The sequence below is a fragment of the Pan paniscus genome, chromosome 15, assembly GCF_029289425.2.
Source record: "Pan paniscus chromosome 15, NHGRI_mPanPan1-v2.0_pri, whole genome shotgun sequence".
Lineage (NCBI taxonomy): Eukaryota > Metazoa > Chordata > Mammalia > Primates > Hominidae > Pan > Pan paniscus.
This window is the reverse complement of record NC_073264.2, coordinates 90,482,554-90,500,021: the sequence shown is the minus strand read 5'-3', so window position 1 is coordinate 90,500,021 and position 17,468 is coordinate 90,482,554. Positions and strand designations below refer to the sequence as shown.

Below are 17,468 nucleotides of genomic sequence, written 5' to 3'. Positions count from 1 at the left end.
GCTGAAAAACAATGAGATTCTCATTTTATTGGTAGTTTGGGTATGAAAATTGTAATATTGTTGTATCACCATAACCTGGTAATAATATGTTCATTTTGCCTATCAAACATAATACAAGTAAGATTGAAGTGCATTTTATGGAGTTCTACTGTCAGTATAATATTTAAGGCTGGCAAACAGTCAACAAATGAGAAGCTTTTAAAAATAAAGAAGTGATAATAGCTATACATCTACTTATTGCAAAGTACTTAATAATTCTCTATTAATGCCTTTGTATTTTAATTTTCTTTGCAGAGTATTGGGAAAGGGTCGTTGTGGTGCATAGACCCAGAGTATAGACAAAATCTAATTCAGGCTTTGAAAAAGACACCTTATCACCCACACCCACACGTGTTCAATACACCTCCCACCTGTCCTCAGGCATATCAAAGGTAAGCAATTCAGACTTCTTTTTTTTGGTCTACTGAAATGGCATTATTTTGGCAGAGACCTGCGCGGAAATTAATTTAATAGACCGTACGAGATTTTAAAAATAACTGCAGGTAAATGAGAAAGAAATTAAGTATTATTAGGAGGCATATCCACTGTTGTATTTCCTACAAACCTTACCGCTGCTGCAGCGTCAGAGGAATGTGCTTCCAGAAGGCTTCATGGTGGGTGAAATCATGTCTTCCTGGGTAGAAACATTTACAAAGAAAAGTTGACAGCTTTCACATCTCGGTGTGTGTCATGTTTTGTTGGGATGAAAGTACAGGAACGAGTCAAGCAGGCAACTCCATCATCCCCTCATCTGGCCGGTCTCTGCAGACATTCAGTGGAGGCTCACTCAGTTGTCCCCACTGTTGTCTTTCGCAGTCTCCATGTAGACGGTGCTCCCAGGTGACCATTTTGTTGTGGTTACTTGGTCTTTGCTTCTTCAAGGAGAACAGTAGAAACAATAGAGACATTTTATCCTCCTCACATGCCCATTTGTTTGAGACAGTAAGGTCATGGGTACCATTTTTACAAATATATCATTGGAAGGGAGGGTAAGTAGCCTGTCACTTTTTTAAAAAGTGTCTTAATGTTAGATTCCAAAAGAGAGCCAAATAATCAGAACCAAATTTTTAAGATCAATTTTTATGAATACATAGTGCTTGAATTTGAAATGCATTCCTCAGCTCTACAAAAAAATATTTAAAAATGTATAGAAATGTTTCTATCATAACCACCTAGTTAAGAGGAATTATCCTTGGACTGCAAGTTGAGGTTAATTAGGGATGGCATGATGTCATAGACTTCAGGAATTTTACAGTCCACTTCTTTGCAGATTCTTTTCCTAGTCTGCTGTTTGTTCTGCAAGAGGGAGCACAAAGTGATCTTCTGAAATAGCATTAATGAAGTTCTTCTGCATCTCAGTTGAGAAGCATTCCATCACAGGCCCTAGACAATCAGTCTTCAGCAAGAGACAGGGAGGAACAGCTGGGCTCTCTGAGAAGACTGCTGTATGTCTGCCTTTGCTAGGCGATTAGCGTGATGGTACCCATAGCAACTGGAGCATCTCCATAGTAACGCGTAGCCGAGACAGGTGCAGTTGCATCACAAGGCTGTTTGTTGCCTGGCAAAAGGACAGGCCATTAGTACTTAGATATACACTGTTGCCTTAGAAACAAATAACCTTACATAGCAACTACAGTTGATTTGAAAGGTTTGGTGTGTGGGGGGGAAGGTTGTAGCAGCTTTTGTCTGTGTTCATAAAAATCAGTGGAAGCATACTTTATTTGAAATGACAACTTGAGGTCATATAGCTGTAGGAGAGAAAGTGGGATTTTCCAAAGCAGCCCAACCAACATCGTAGACATGTCCAGAAGGACAGAGCCATATGCTTGGTTTTCTCCTTGTGGCCATAGCCACTCCCCAAATGGAAGAGAACCAGGATTGGAGTGGAGAATTGCCGATGTACAAGGTTGGTGAAGGAGGACGTGACACTAATTATTGAAATATTTCCCAGATTCTCATGTTTCTTTGTCATTCTACCCCCACCCCCCAACTCTCCAAGCTGCGTGGAATACACTTCTCTGGCTTTTCCACTCTGCACCTCGGAAGTATTTCATCTCCCTTTGCTTCTAGGAAGTTAAGAACATGAGTGTTACTCACTGGGCATGTCATTGGTTCCTTTAGACCAGTATTTTGTTGCCAAATGTGACCCCGAGGGAAACACAGTAATTATTTAATAATTCGAAGGATTATAGAGGAGCTCTGGGGGTTGGAACAGGAATGCATATTCAGGCGAGAGGCATTCTGAGCTGGCCTTAGCTTAATGACTTCATTTGATTTTTAATATAGACATAAAAATGCAGATGAACCAGAGCTTTTGTAATGAAAGTCATTTCCGAAGGAATATTTCAGACCCCACTCCGTCACCTCCAGCCTTTATCCCCAGTTGACTGAGGGGAAAAAAAAAACCAGTTTCTGCTTCTGCCCATGCGGTGCTTAGATTTCACCTCCACAGAGGTCACTGGCGGTGGAGGGAGATGACAGATGAGATTCTAGTCTGCCTCTTCCATGCCTTAATTCCATGAGAACAAGTCACTTTCTCTTTCCTGGGGACTGTCATCCCTTCATCTGAAAGCTGAGAGTTTGCTTCAGGATCCTCTAGTGTGTGAAATTGCACTGAAGCCACTGAACACTGGGTAATTGTACAATATTTCTGTGTCTTACAGTGATGTGGCATTTGGTTCAATTCTAAGCCATCAGGCCACTTGTTGACATGACCTAGAGAAGATGGAAGTGAAACACCGAGTCATTAAACAGGGACCCCAAAATGCCGAATTGACGTGATCTGGCTGGGTCCACTGTGATGCGGGGAATCACCCGTCGGCCCCTTGCTGGATCGCTGTGAGGGGTACCTGGGAAGTGCTTGGCTTTCACGGGGCTGGTACTTAGCATCCTGAAGAAGATGCTGATTATACTAGATGGGCGGTTATTGCCAGGACTTGCAGGTGGGCTTGGCAAATGTCACTCTGAACTGAGCTGCAGGTGGCTGGAAATGCTGCGGGAAAAGCGAGACATTTGAGAGCACTGCCCAGACCTTGCTCACATCCAAATACCATGCTAAATATTGAGATGTGTAGACCCGCGCCTCTGTTTTCTTTTTTGGCTTTTTTTTTTTTTGAGACGGAGTCTTGCTCTCTCGCCAGGCTGGAGTGCAGTGGTGCAGTCTTGGCTCACTGCAACCTCCGCCTCCTGGGTTCAAGGGATTCTTCTGCCTCAGCCTCCTGAGAGTAGCTGGGACTACAGGCAGGCGCCACCACACCCGGCTAATTTTTGTATTTTTAGTAGAGATGGGGTTTTACCTTGTTGGCCAGGCTGGTCTCAATCTCTTGAACTCATGATCCGCCCGCCTCGGCCTCCCAAAGTGCTGGGATTACAGGCGTGAGCCACCGCGCCCGGCCTATGCCTCTGTTTTCTAAAGTGCCCTTTTGAATGTATGTTAGGATGTTCTTCCACACCTGCTTTGTTGATACCAAATTTGTGAATTGTTTTTAATCGAAGTGCAGAGCTCAGTGTGGAGTACTTCAAACCAAGTGACTTAAACAACAGAAACTTACTGTGTCAAGGTTCTGGAGGCTGGAAGTCCGAGACCAATGTGTCGGCAGGGTTGGTTCCTTCTGTGGGCTGTGAGGGAGGGTCTGTTCCGCCCCTCTCTCCTAGCTTCTGGTGGTTTACTGGCATTTTGCTGGAATGCTTTTGGCCTTCCTCGGCCTGTCGAAACATCACTCTGATTTCTGCCTTCACCTTCACTTGGCATTCGTTTTCTCCGTGTGGTGTCTATGTCCAAATTTTCCCTTCTTGTAAGGAAACACTGGTCGTATTGGCTTAGAGGCCCATCTTTCTCCCGTAATGACTCATCCTATTTAACTAATTACATTTTCAATGGCCCTGTTCCCAAATAAGGTCATGTTCAGATGTACTGGGGGCTAGATCTTCAATGTAGGAATTTTGGGGAGGCATAAATCACCCCATAGCAACCCTTTTCTTAAGGGAGACATTTTGCTGATGAAAATATGGAGAAGCAGAAAGTAAGGAAATATTTAAAGAACAAAATGGTGGGGTGGGGGGCAGGGGTGTCAAAGGGATTCGCCTGAAGTTGCTCCTAGTAGCCAAAGCTGGGACAGTGATGAGCAGCAAAATAAATAACATAGTGTTGGATTATAACTGGAAATATAAAATAAATACCTGTGAGTCCAGACTGATAGAAATAAATGATTGAATAAATAAACAAATAAATGAGAGAAGAGACACAATTCCCATGCAGAGGGTTCCAAATGCTTGATGTAGCTCTTTCTCCCCTGAAAGAGGTGGGACGGAACTCTCCACTCCTGGAATGGCTGCACTTAATGACCTACTTCTAAAGATGAGAGCATGGAAAAGTTTGGAAAAGGGAGTTTGGAGTGGACAAACCTGGTGAACAGTATGCCACAGGTGATGAAAGTACCATCCTCAGTGATGTGATGTTGATACCGGGTACCTCTCGTAGGACATCGTAAATTTGGCACTTCAGCTTTGTGGTCTTTCTCCCCAAACTCATAACCCCTGTCTAGTCATGGGAAAAACATCAAACAATGATTTTGTCCTTCAGCAGGGACATTCTACAAAAATAACTTGATCCTCACTCCTCAAAGCCCCAAGGTCATCAGAAACAGGGAAAGTCTTAGAATCTGTTACAGACCAGAGGAGACTAAGAAGACATGATGAGCAAATGTGTCCTATGATGTCCTGAATGGGATCCTGGAACAGAAAAAGGACATTAGGGGAAAATTTGCAAAATATGAATTAACTGTGCAGTTTAGTTAATAGTAATAGTAGTATGCTGCATGTTTATAGCAGCACAATTTGCTGCTGCAAAGATATGGAACCAACCTAAATGCCCATCAACCTATGAGTAGATAAGGAAAATGTGGTATATATACACCATGGAATACTACTCAGCCATAAAAAGGAACAAAATAATGTCTTTTGCAGCAATTTAAATGCAGCTGGAGGCCATTATTCTTTTCTTTTATTTTTTGAGACAGGGTCTCACTCTTGCCAGGCTGGAGTGCAGTGCCGCGATCTCGGCTCACTGCGATCTCTGCCGCCCAGGTTCAAGTGATTCTCCTGCTTCAGCCTCCCGAGTAGCTGGGATTACAGGCACCTACCATGACGCCCTGCTAATTTTTGTGGTTTTTAGTAGAGACGGGGTTTCACCATCTTGGCCAGGCTGGTCTTGAACTCCTGACCTTGTGATCCACCACCTCGGTCTCCCAAAGTGGGATTACAGGCGTGAGCCACTGTGCCCGGCCTGGAGGCCGTTATTCTAAGTGAAGTAACTCAGGAATGGAAAACCAATGGAAAACGTATGTTCTCACTTATAAGTGGGTGCTAAACTGTGAGGAAGGAAAGGCATGAGAATGATATAATGGACTTTGGGGACTCGGAGGGGGGTAGGGGGAAGGTTGGGAGGGGGATTAAGGATAAAAGACTATCTATGGGCTGACAAGTGCACTAAAATCTCCGAAATCACCACTAAAGAATTTATCCATGTAACCCAAAACCATCTGTACCCCAAAAACTATTGAAATAAAAAAATAGTAGTATACCAGTGTTGTGACAAGTGTCTTATTAGTAATATATGGTGTTAACATCAGGGAAAACTAAGTGAGGGGTATGCAGGAGCTTTCTGTGCTATCTTTGTAACTTTTCTTTCCTTTTTTTTTTTTTAAAGCAGTCTCCAAAATGCAGACTCATTGATCAATTTTAAATATCCCGATTGTTTTTGGTAGAATGAAAAGTAAAATCACTGCAGCACTGAGAGTTGCCTGACCTACTTTAGTGAAGAGCTGATTGTGAAGGGCTCTTGCTTTTGCCTCATTCTCTGGAAGATCTGCTGAGCCACACGAGGGGTCTCTTTGTAGTTTGGATACTACAGTTCTTGGAACGTTAGTTTTGTGAAATGGCACTCCACTGTGCTTTGTAGAGTACCCGTGGCTGAGCTCGGGCTACTCATGCACACCGAGCCACACCAGCTTGCTTGGGGAATCTACACCTTTGCCAGGGAGACTCTGGCGTGGGGCCTTCGGAATCTAGATCTGGAAAGTGGAAGGAGGGGTGGTGTGTTTGGGTTGCTTGCCCGTACCTCTTCGGAAAAGTCCACTGAGCTGTTCTAATCTTTATGTTGCCTGTGCCCCTCCTTCCTAGATATGTCATTTCTCATTAAAGAATATGCGTATTTTAATGTTTCCAGTAGACCTTGCCAAATTGCCTTCTGATTTTACACTCGGTTCTAGTCCACATTCCCACCAACTTTTTAGGAAATTTCTATTTTTCTAACCTTTCTCAATGTCTGACAGTTAAATGAAAAGACAGTTCCTCAATGGGTGACCTTGACTTTGTGATTTTGGTACTTATAGTGGGGGTATTTAAACTTTGTAACACTACCTTAACACCCTATAAACAGCAGCTCTCCCCATAATAATGTTTATGACAACAGATTGTTTTTAGAGAGTGACATATATATGGGTCTTATGTAATACCTTCTCTGCTATAGGCACCAATCCAAAGTCAGTTTCCAGAAAAACATTTTAATCCTCTCTCACCATGGTTGGAGAACAGGTTTTGCATTTAATCAAACAGTATGGTTTATGGAGAGTTTCCTGGATGATTGGTTTCCAGAGCCAGCGTTGTTTTGTGTTTCCTTGGTAATTCCAAAGAAATCCCAGCATCCTACGTACCTTTGGCCTCCATGATGGATTGGCCATGATTGGGTGTTAGATGGTCAGAAACTGAGTGAGATGGTTTTTTTTTTTTTCTTTAATGAGCTTTCCATTTTTTTGCTTTAAAATTTTCAATGTAAAAATAATGACATCATATTCTATATTTCATGTAAAGTATTGTGGCTTAACATGTACAAAGTTAGAAAAATCCACAAGACTCATTTGCTGATCTAGGTCTAAAGATTTATTTTTTGGATGACTATAAAATTTGCAGAGTTAGAACATTTCAAGAAAGTTTCTCGGCTCGATGCGGTGGCTCACGCCTGTAATCCCAGCACTTTGGGAGGCCAAGGTGGGTGGATCACTTGAGGTCAGGAGTTCAAGACCAACCTGGCCAATGTGGTGAAACCCCATCTCTACCAAAAAATACAAAAATTAGCTGGGTGTGGTGGCAGGCACCTGCAATCAGCTACTCGGGAGGCTAAGGCAGGAGAATTGCTTGAACCTGGGAGGTGGAGGTTGCAGTGAGCCGAGATTGCACCATTGCACTCCAGCCTGGGCAACAGAGTGAGACTGTCTCAAAACAAACAAACCAACCAAAATAAAGTTTCTTTTACTCTCATCTTTTTTTTTTTTTTAAATAAATTCCAGACATTTAAGCTTCTCCTTTTAGCTGTTTCTGTTTGCTTCCTCAGAGGAATTTAATGAGCCGCAAAAAAGAAAAAAAAAACAAAAACCACACACATTAATGGCCTCTCCAAAGATTTTGGCCTTTCCGATATTGAGGTTCTTAATGAAAATGGCAGATTTTAGTGCTGACTCAGCAAGTTCTATTATCCTGCCTGCTGCCCTATTGATGTCCTTTTTTTTTTAAAAAAATTTAAATGTCTTCATAGAGTAATACTGCTAAGGGTATAGAAATTGTACAGAGTGGTCACTGTATATTCAAATTAACAAAGTTATCAGTCATTGTTCACCAGGTAAATAATCTTTGGCTGTCATAGTGCGGCTGGGAATAGTAGATAGGGGAATTGCATTGGGAGGAGGTGGGAAAGGTACTGAGGTGTTTAGGGAACTCATCCTTTTAGACAATTAGAAGATTAGAAAATCCTTAAAATGTTAATCTTGTTAACATAACGGTGTTAATTCCTCCACTCAGAATGCTGAATTTGCACACAGCAAGGAATAGCTTATTCATTGCTTGGATAGGATCCAATAATTTTTTAATTTATAAGACATCTTTCATTCTAGTTATTCAGAGTGTTGTGCTTTTAATAGTTGGCAGAAGCACTGCAAAGCCACAGTGAAATCAGTTTTAACTTACATTGAAGGACTTTAATTGTTAGATTGTGGTGTCATTGCAAGTGTTAATTCAGTCAAGCATAAAGAAAGAATGCAAGGATTTAGATTAGTTGCTTCATTATTACAAATATACTTGAAATATACTTGAAATATACTTGAAAGCAACATATTTGATGGAAACCCGAAATAGTTTTTTAAATGCCCCTCATATTCAATACACTTATTTGGATAAGTTTAATTTAAAAGTGTGAGGCATTATGCATTTTGAAAGATTATGTTTAAACAGCACTTTTTGCTGGGAGTAATTTTTGAAAGAATATTAAATTTAAAAAAATCAATATGAAGCTTCATGGTGCTAAACAGGTAGGAGAGTGTGGTAAATTAATGCAGTAAAGTAGATGTGGGATTGAATACCGGGGCTTTCTAAATGGTAGTACTTCCAAATATACATTATCTTTTGTTAAAAAATTGGAGGGGATGAAGAATAGGAAAGGCTTAAATTGTAAGGGCACACTCTTTAAAAAACACAGTGCTCATTGACAGTGGGAGCTTTAAAAATCCATTAGTTGGCTATAATTTTATTTTCATATCAAATCATGTTGTCTTTTGACTTCCATTATATTTCCTGAGTTGGTCTCATAGAATAATTTTGTTCTCAGCATTTTGCCTTCGGTATGCTGTTCATTGTACGTTTAATTCTGAGTCAATCCTGTGTTGTTTTATTTAAATGGAAAACAGTCCCTGTTATCTTTGAGCACTTTGTATCGGGGTAGCTCATGAATATTATGCCCAGTCATCCAATTTCATTCTGTTTTCACACTCACTTTGAAAGTTGAATGTTTAAGTAGCCGGGCTGATTATATCTATTTTACTCAGGTACTAAGTCAAACTCATGACTGAGAGAACCACTCCGAGTTACCTTTTTATCTTCTGACCTCCTGGGGTGCCCTCAGTCCCTGGTTTGTATTTTAATAGCCAAAGCGTTAGAAGTTCTTTAAGTCTCCTACAGATAACATTTCCATTGACCTAACTCCTGAGATGATGGATACCAAAGAAACTCTTGTGTTTCCAATACCTCATGAGAAGAAAGTTGCAATGTTGATGGGCCTAGTAGGTGCCTGGAGTCTTTGCAGATTTGCTTGGTGAGTATTTACTTCTCGGGATAGCCAGCCAAGGATTCCTGAGCACAGCGACGCCTTAGGCATCGTTAGAGGGGGAAGTGTCTGCAAAGTGGGGCTCACCTGCATTCTGCATATTTGTCAAACCCCTCGCCTTCCCAGAGGAGGAGAAATTGATCCTCATGTTAGAAATAGGAAAACTGTCAAAAGTGCATGAAATCAACCGTGTACAATGTGAAACAACAGGCGGCACTTTGTCTTGTAGCAGCTTAAAAATGGCAAATTTTTCATCAATAATAGAAAATAAAAACCTGTTAGCAGCACATCTAAGTTGGTCTCATAGAATATTTTTGATCTCAGCATTTTGTCTTCTCCAAGTTCTGGTCACACTAAATACTTGCAAATTTTCTAGATTAACAAAGGAGGGAGATTAAGAAGTAGAGGTGCAGTATAATTAGATGGGAAGTGGAACCCATCATTCATAAAAGATATGAAGAACATAGAATGGGGGATTGATGAGGAAAGTGATCAGGCTGGCAGGGGCATCCATGTGTTACTGTTGAAGAACAGGGAATGTGTAACCCGGGAAGAGCACCTTCAGAAGGTTAGCATGCCAGCCATCCTCACCATCAGAGAGGACAGATTTGGACTTGATGGATCGAAGTTATAGAAAGAAGGATTTGGGGTCAAGACAGAACAGCATCTGACAGTGTGCCAGGCACATAACAGAAGCTGGGTAAATGCTGGAGTTGATGGGTGGGTGGACAGATGAAGGGGATGAAGGTAGAATGAGCTACCCCCAGGGATGCCAGTCGAAGCTAGACAACCAGCTGCCAGGGTCATCCCAAGATTTAACTCTTACTGGAGAACTGCAGGGTTATCCCTTCCAGCCCTTGAGATGTTGTTTCTGAGTTTCTTGGGCTGCCATGACAGTCGAGGCATATCCCTCTGCAACATGGTATTTGTAGTTTATAAGGTGGAAATGAAACTTGAGGGAATAGATGCATAGCTTTGTTAGCCAGCAATGAGAGGTCAGGCTCTTCTCTTGAAATTAAGTGCAGATTTCAAGACCGTGATGGGACTAATTCAGTTACTCTTCGTTCTGTGTCATCCAGCTTTTTGATTCATGCCCTACAATTACCTCCCTTGTTTTGGTGACACTTCTTTGCATTTCCTTCCGTGTGAATAAAATGATCACGGCAGTGTTTTGCCAAGCAGAAGATCATTTCCAAAAGCTGTCCATCAAATCATCCCAACCTCCCCCCTATTGTTTATCCACTGAATTAATGAGAATAACACCCACCCTTTGCATAAATCTCCATGGAAGAGCCAAACTGGTGTCCTTGTTTTGTGGAAGCACATGTTCTTGGCCAGAGTCTCTGATCACATTCATAACCTTTTGTTTTTCTTACATAAGGTTCGTGTTGCATTATTTGTCAAAGCATCTCTGAGACTCTGCCATGGATGTGAGAGGTACGGAAAGAGCGTGGGAAGCATCAGAGATTCCACATTAATTCCTAACTTTTGCTGATTTTTAAATCATCTGGAGAAAACCTCCATAAACCATTGAGACACATTAAAAAAAAATCCTTATCTTCTCAAATTGAGTTGCTTAATCACCATAGTCCAAGTTGAGACATGTTTCCTGTGTGTTTACTTTTAAATGGAAAGTTTTGGTCAAAGTCTGTTTATGAGCTGCTTATTCCAACATATGTCTCTCTAACACACATCAGTTCCCCCCTTCCCTCAGAACACACGCCCCAACCAGTTTGGGCAGAAGAAAAATGAATGGGAAAAACACATTCAGAGGGGAAAAAACATTACCAAATTTTAGTAGCTTTTTTTACCTCCTTCCCCTGCACCCCCGCTTCCTTCTTCTCTTTCCTCTCTCTTTCTCTTTGCAGCTGTGGATCTTCTGAATGAAAGCTTTTTGTTTGTTTGTTTTAACTGTAAGGAGAGCAGAGTTTCTTATCTTAGGATTCTTCTGAACTGGAAATTGCCCCCCACCCCCAAACCCTCCTATTCTTTTCTACTGATGAGAAACACATCAAGAGATTTCCCTGCATTTCAAGCTTCCCAGCAGAGTCCCGTGTGGGAGGTTGGGGTTCTGGCCTGGCTTTGGTGCATTCACCAGCCCCCAGGCCTCCAGCCCAGGCTTAGCTTCACCTGCATTTGCAGGGGAGTGGCCCCGAATTGGTGCTGCAGATGGGCACAGCGGCTCTGTCACCCTCAGGAGGAGGAGGCCAGTCCGAGGAAACAGTGAGGAAGCAGAGAAACGAAAAAGATCCCACAGTCTGAAGCTCTCAAAGCGTGACTCTGGCTTCCCCGCCTGCCCGATCCTGTCCGCAGTAGAGCAGGAGTCAGAAACTGTCCTGGGCCTGTCTCCCATGAGCTTTAGTGCCCCAGAGAGGTCCTTCTGCCTCCCCAGCATTGGAAGGAGCAGGATCCTAGAGAACTACACGCTTGCCCTGGTGCAGGCGGGGACTGGAGGGTCTCCATGCTTCCTCCCAGCTCCTGCAGGTTGGCCAATGTCGCAGCAGGCTCAGAGCAGATCTTAGTTAAGTCTAGAAAGAGGCTCAGGTTAGAGCCTCCCTGGGCCACTCACTAGCTGTGTGACCTTGGACATGTTACCTGAAGCCTCTGGTCCCCGAGCCTCTGTTTTGTTACTCATTGTGGCATAAGAATACTTGTTTTAGGCTGGGCGTGGTGGCTCACACCTGTAATCTCAGCACTTTGGGAGGCCGAGGCGGGCAGATCACCTGAGGTCAGGGGTTTGAGACCAGCCTGGCCAACGTGGCAAAACCTCGTCTCTCGTAAAAATAACAAAAATTAGCTGGGTATGGTGGCAGGCACCTGTAATCCCAGCAACTCACCCAGGAGTCAGAGGTTGCAGTGAGCCGAGATCGCACCATTGCACTCCAGCTTGGGTAACAAGAGTGAAACTCTGTCTCAAAAACAAACCAACAAAAAGAATACTTGCCTTAAACGAGTGCTTTAGGGATTAAATTAAGTAAAATGATGTACCAAATGCCTAGCCCTTGTGCCTGGCCCAGGGAAAGTCAGTGAATATGATTTCTCCTTCCTCACCATTGCCACTGTCTTTTAATAATTGCACAGACTTATTTCTAAAAATGCTGCGTACCAAATTTTTTTTTTCTTTGAGACAGAGTTTTGCCCTTTCACCCAGGCTGGAGTGAAGTGGTATGATCTTGGCTCACTGCAACCTCCTGCACGCCTCCCTGCCCACCCCCAGGTTCAAGTGATTCTTCTCCCTCAGCCTCCTGAGTAGCTGGGATTACAGGCACCCATCACCACACCTGACTAATTTCTGTATTTTTTAGTAGAGACGAGGTTTCACCATGTTGGCCAGGCTGGTCTTGCACTCCTGACCTCAGATGATCTACCCACCTCGGCCTCCCAAAGTGCTGGGATTACAGGCGTGAGCCACCGCGCCCAGCCGGCTGCATACCAGTTTGGCCCTTATATATGTGGTTTTGTATTGTGAGGAATCTTTTTATACTTTATGTTCTGTGCTTTCCCCTAGATTTAAGATCTGTGAAAACCAGGACCGTTTGCAAGTTCTCCTGGTGCTATAAACTTCACATGTAGGTGTTATTCAAAATATATTATTTATCAATGATTTCTCTTAGAGTGCATAGCATAGATTATAAGAGTAGTGCAAAATATTTTCCTTTAGTTGCTCTGGGGTGCCAGAAATCATTGGCTACCCTCCTCCCCTTTACAGTCACAAGTCCAGATGTTTGGAGGGGGAGGGAGAAGCTGGACTCTATGAAAGACAATTTAGCAATTTTGCAGTGTTGGTGTTTCTGACCTTCCATCTACTTCCCCATCTGTCTGCCAAGGTCCAAGTGTCCCTCTGGGTATGCACGAGGCCAGACTGTTTGGACCTGGTCATTCTTCAAGCCTAAGACACCCATCAGGCTGCCCTGGGATAGAAAGGTTATAAATTCCAGGCTGTTGACTCCAAGGCACCAAATATTGTCACAGGAGGAAACATTTTGCAGCTGCTGTAGAAAATGTAAATGTGGCTGGGCATGGTGGCTCACGCCTGTAACCCCAGCACTTTGGGAGGCTGAGGCAGGCAGATCACCTGAGGTCAGGAGTTCAAGACCAGCCTGGCCAACATGGTGAAACCCCATCCCTACTAAAAATACAAAAATTAGCCGGGCTTGGTGACACGTGCCTGTAATTCCAGCTACTCAGGAGGCTGAGGCAGGAGAATTGCTTGAACCTAGGAGGCAGAGGTTGCAGTGAGCCGAGATTGTGCCACTGCACTCTAGCCTGGTGACAGAGCAAGACTCCGTCTCAAAAAAAAAAAAAGAAAAGAAAAGAATGCAAATGTGCTGAAGGTGGTGCAGGCCAGGAATTGCTCCAGCTTTGTCTTGTTCATTATTCCTTTGAAAAGAAGCCTCCCTCTGCTCCTCTGTACATTTCTGCGGAGCTGGCACTTGAAAGGTAAGGCGCCGGAGCTCTCCCTGCCCCAGTCATAATGGGAAAAGTTTTCACCCCAGGCCAGCCCAAACACTCAATTGTGTTCTTTCTCTACCAGATACATAATCCGTGTTTAAATCTCTTGGCAGTCACTCATTAGTTTTTTTCCCCTACATTCTTTTCTTCTTTGATGAGAACAAAGCCCGGCTCCTCCCAGCTCCCAATCTTGCTTTTCTCTCCCAGGAAATCTCCCTGTCGCACTTTGATCCCATAGGAAGAAAGTCACCCAAATGCTATCCTTCTCTACCTGCTAAAAGAGGAAGATCGCAATTCTTTGTACTACCAAATCTGTGTTCAGAACTCACAAATCTGTGGTGCCAGAGGTCCTGATTCTTCTGGAGGCATTCTGGCGGCATACCATGGCCTGACTACCTAAGGACCCCTCTCTTGGGCACCTCCCGCTCCCTGATTTTTAATGGATTGTTCTTGAGAAAGGAAGGCTTGGACATACGGTGACTCCAATGGAATTTTATTCTTATTAAAGCCCTTTGAAGTTCCCTCTTTCTAACACCACCCTTTCTTACCATCACCCCTTAGATGTGGCATGTTCCATCATCAGAGTTGTTGAAGTTATAGGAAAACCAACCTGAATTTCTCTAATACAACACTTTGATGTAGAGTAAAACAAAAATCTATTTCCATCCGATATTCTAGGCTTCTAAGAAATGAACTATGAAAGTAAGCTGTTTAGCACTATAGAACTGTAAAGAATTTTAAATTTATTTTATTCCATCTGCTTTGGATTCCAAACCATTCTGGATTTTGATTGAGAGGCAGAAAACCAAGCATTTATTGGGCACCTACTGTGTGTCAGACTTGGTATACAGACAGCATGTGAGAGGCTATCACGTACCTATAAAGAGCAGGTCACACAGCTTGCAGATGGCTGAGCTGGGACCTGAGCCGGCCTCATCTGACTGTTCTGACCCCATAGCCTGAGTTCTTCTCAAGGTAATTTGCCACCTTGTGGTCACTGTCTTCTGCAGAAACATTCTTCGATGAGCTTTGGAAAGGAAGAATGACATATCACTTGTTAAAAAGGAATTTAGGGTTTGTAGCATAGTGAGAGTAAGAGAGATGGGAGGTGAGAGTTCCTGCCATTGGAAACTGGCAATGGTGAGGGAACAATGACAATTAGAGGGAGAGCCATGGAAATTGATGGGGGAGGCGTGGGGAGGAAGCAGAGAGGATTCTGTGTGGACGGATGAATGGATGGATGGATGGATGGATGCATGGATGCGCCGTTAGGAGAATGGGGAAGGGGTGACTAAGGCTTATGAATGCTTGTGTGTGTGTGTGTGTGTGTGTGTAAGGATCACTTCTGTTTTAGACAAAATCGAAAAGCGAATGTAGGGTGGGGAGAATCACACAATATTTTAGGGATTATTTATACGTTTGTTTAATAAGAAAAAAAGAGAGTCAAACCTCACCATATTATAAAGCTTTCTTGCCCATGAATTCTTCTTAGAGCAAATGAGGGTTTTCTCTTGTTTTGTTCCTCTTAAACTCTCAGTCATTTTGGGAATAAATGTCTATACTTCAGCTATCTTTCTAATCATTTCTTATATGTATTTGTTTTTGATATGTCTGTAGGGAGAACTGACAAGGACTCTCACCATCTTTTGCATTTAGATTTTTTTTTAAAAAATTATTGTTGTTAGAGCAATATATTTTGTTAACATTCTTTAAAAATGAAAATCTCTCTAACCACCGTCCTGAATCTCCAATATTGTACACAGTAAATATTTGTGAAATAAAAATGAATAGATATAATTAGCATCCTTTTATTTGATATTGAAGTCATAAAATGAATTAAAGACACAGGGTTAATTTTATTTTGTTAAGGAACAAGCAGTGAAGATTCTTCCAAAAATGCCTGGCTGATTTCTGGTTGACCCAAGTGTATAAAAATTAAGCTCTAAATAATTATCAAAATAGTGTTTGTAAATAGCATATTTGCTGAGGCAAGACTTAGATCGTAGGAATGATGAGCACTGTTGGTCATTTTGGCTGTGCCAAGTTCAATAGACCACTTGTGGCCAAACGCTACATGTGAGGATGTTTTCAGTAATCTAAGCAGGTGTAGGAATGATACTCAGTTTGAGAGACTCAACTGAAAGTAATGTGCTGGACCACTGAGTTGTTTTACAATTAGTCTTGGAAAACTTGGGGGGTTTTTGGTCCTTCTGTGCCCCCAGCTTTATTGAAATATAATTGATGAATACAAATTGTGGATATTTAAGGCGTACAGTGTGATGTTGTGATACACACATTGTAAAATGATTACCACAGTTTAATTAACATATCTATTACCTCATATAGTTACCATTTGTGTGTGTGTGTGTGTGTGTGTGTGTGTGTGTGTGTGATGAAAATAGTTAAGGTCTACTCTTTTTCAGGTCTGTAATCCCAGCACTTGGGGAGGCTGAGGCGGGCAGATCATGGGGTCAGGAGTTCAAGACCAGCCTGGCCAAGATGGTGAAACCCCATCTCTACTAAAAATACAAAAATTAGCTGGGTGTGGTGGCGCACGCCTGTAATCCCAGCTACTGGGGTGGCTGAGGCAGGGAATTGCTTGAACCTGCGAGGTGGAGGTTGCAGTGAGCTGAGATTGCACCATTGCACTCCAGCCTGGGTGACGGAGCAAGATTCTGTCTCAAAACAAAACAAACAAAGAACAAAACAAAACAAATCTACTCTTTTATTAGCAAATTTAAAGTATAAAATACAGTATTATTAACTGTAGTCACTGTGCTGTAAATTAGGTCTCTAGGGCTTTTATTTTATTTTATTTTATGTTTGATGAAGTCTTGTTCTCTCGCCCAGGCTGGAGTGCAGTGGCATGATCTTGGCTCATTGCAATCTCCACCTCCCAGGTTCAAGCCATTCTTCTGCTCCAGTCTCTGGAATAGCTGAGACTACAGGTGTGCACCACCACACTTGGCTAATTTTTGTATTTTTAGTAGAGACAGGGTTTTGCCATGTTGGCCAGGCTCGTCTCAAACTCCTGACCTCAGGTGATCCACCTGCCTCATCCTCCCAAAGTGCTGGGATTACAGGCGTGAGCCACCACATCCGGCCAACTTACTCATTTTATAACTGCAAGTTTTTACCCTTTGACCAACATCATCTCGTTTCCCCCAGCCCGCCTCACTCCCCAACCCCAACCCCTGGTAACCACCCTTCTACTCTCTGTTTCTGTGAGTTTGCCTTTTTAAAATTCCATATATAAGTGAGATCATGTGCTATTTGTGTTTCTGTGTCTGGCTTGTTTCATGTAGCATGATGTCCTCTAGGTCCATCCATGTTGTCAAAAATGGCAGGATTTCCTTCTTTTCTAAGGTCAAATAATATTCCTTTGTGTGTGTGTGTGTGTATATATATATACCACATATATATATATATATATATACCACATTTTCTTCATTCATTTATCTGTCAGTGGACACTTAGGTTGTTTCCATATTTTGGCTATTGTCAATAATGCTGCAATGAAATTGAGAGTGCCATGCAGATATAGTATCTCTTTGAAATAGTGACTTTATTTCCTTTGGATATATACCCAGAAGTGGAATTGCTGGATCTTATGGTGGTTTTGTTTTTTGTTTGTTTGTTTTTTTTAATAGTCTCTCTGTGTCACCCAGGCTGGAGTGCAGTTGGCGCCATCTCGGCTCACTGCAACCTCTGTCAAGCAATTCTCATGCCTCAGCCTCCCAGTTAGCTGGGATTACAGGCAGGCGCCACCATGCCTGGCTAATTTTTTTGTATTTTTAGTAGAGATGTGGTTTCACCATGTTGGCCA

General features: G+C 42.5%; 1 protein-coding gene and 1 long non-coding RNA gene across 15 annotated transcripts in view; one reads left to right on the top strand and one right to left on the bottom strand.

Moving 5' to 3' along the window:
• The window catches only part of LOC117975874 (uncharacterized), a 62,766-nt gene extending 47,175 nt beyond the window's left edge, over window positions 1-15,591 (bottom strand). For both annotated transcript variants that reach the window (XR_010109832.1, XR_004666272.3), the window contains exon 1: window positions 610-15,591. This is a non-coding gene — a long non-coding RNA (uncharacterized LOC117975874). The remainder of the gene's footprint in view (window positions 1-609) is intronic.
• The window catches only part of FOXN3 (forkhead box N3), a 460,729-nt gene that overhangs the window by 265,448 nt on the left and 177,813 nt on the right, over window positions 1-17,468 (top strand). For all 13 annotated transcript variants that reach the window (XM_063596366.1, XM_034937997.3, XM_034937996.3 and 10 more), the window contains one exon: window positions 295-431. In XM_063596366.1, coding sequence (XP_063452436.1) covers window positions 295-431 — 137 coding nt within the window. The remainder of the gene's footprint in view (window positions 1-294; window positions 432-17,468) is intronic.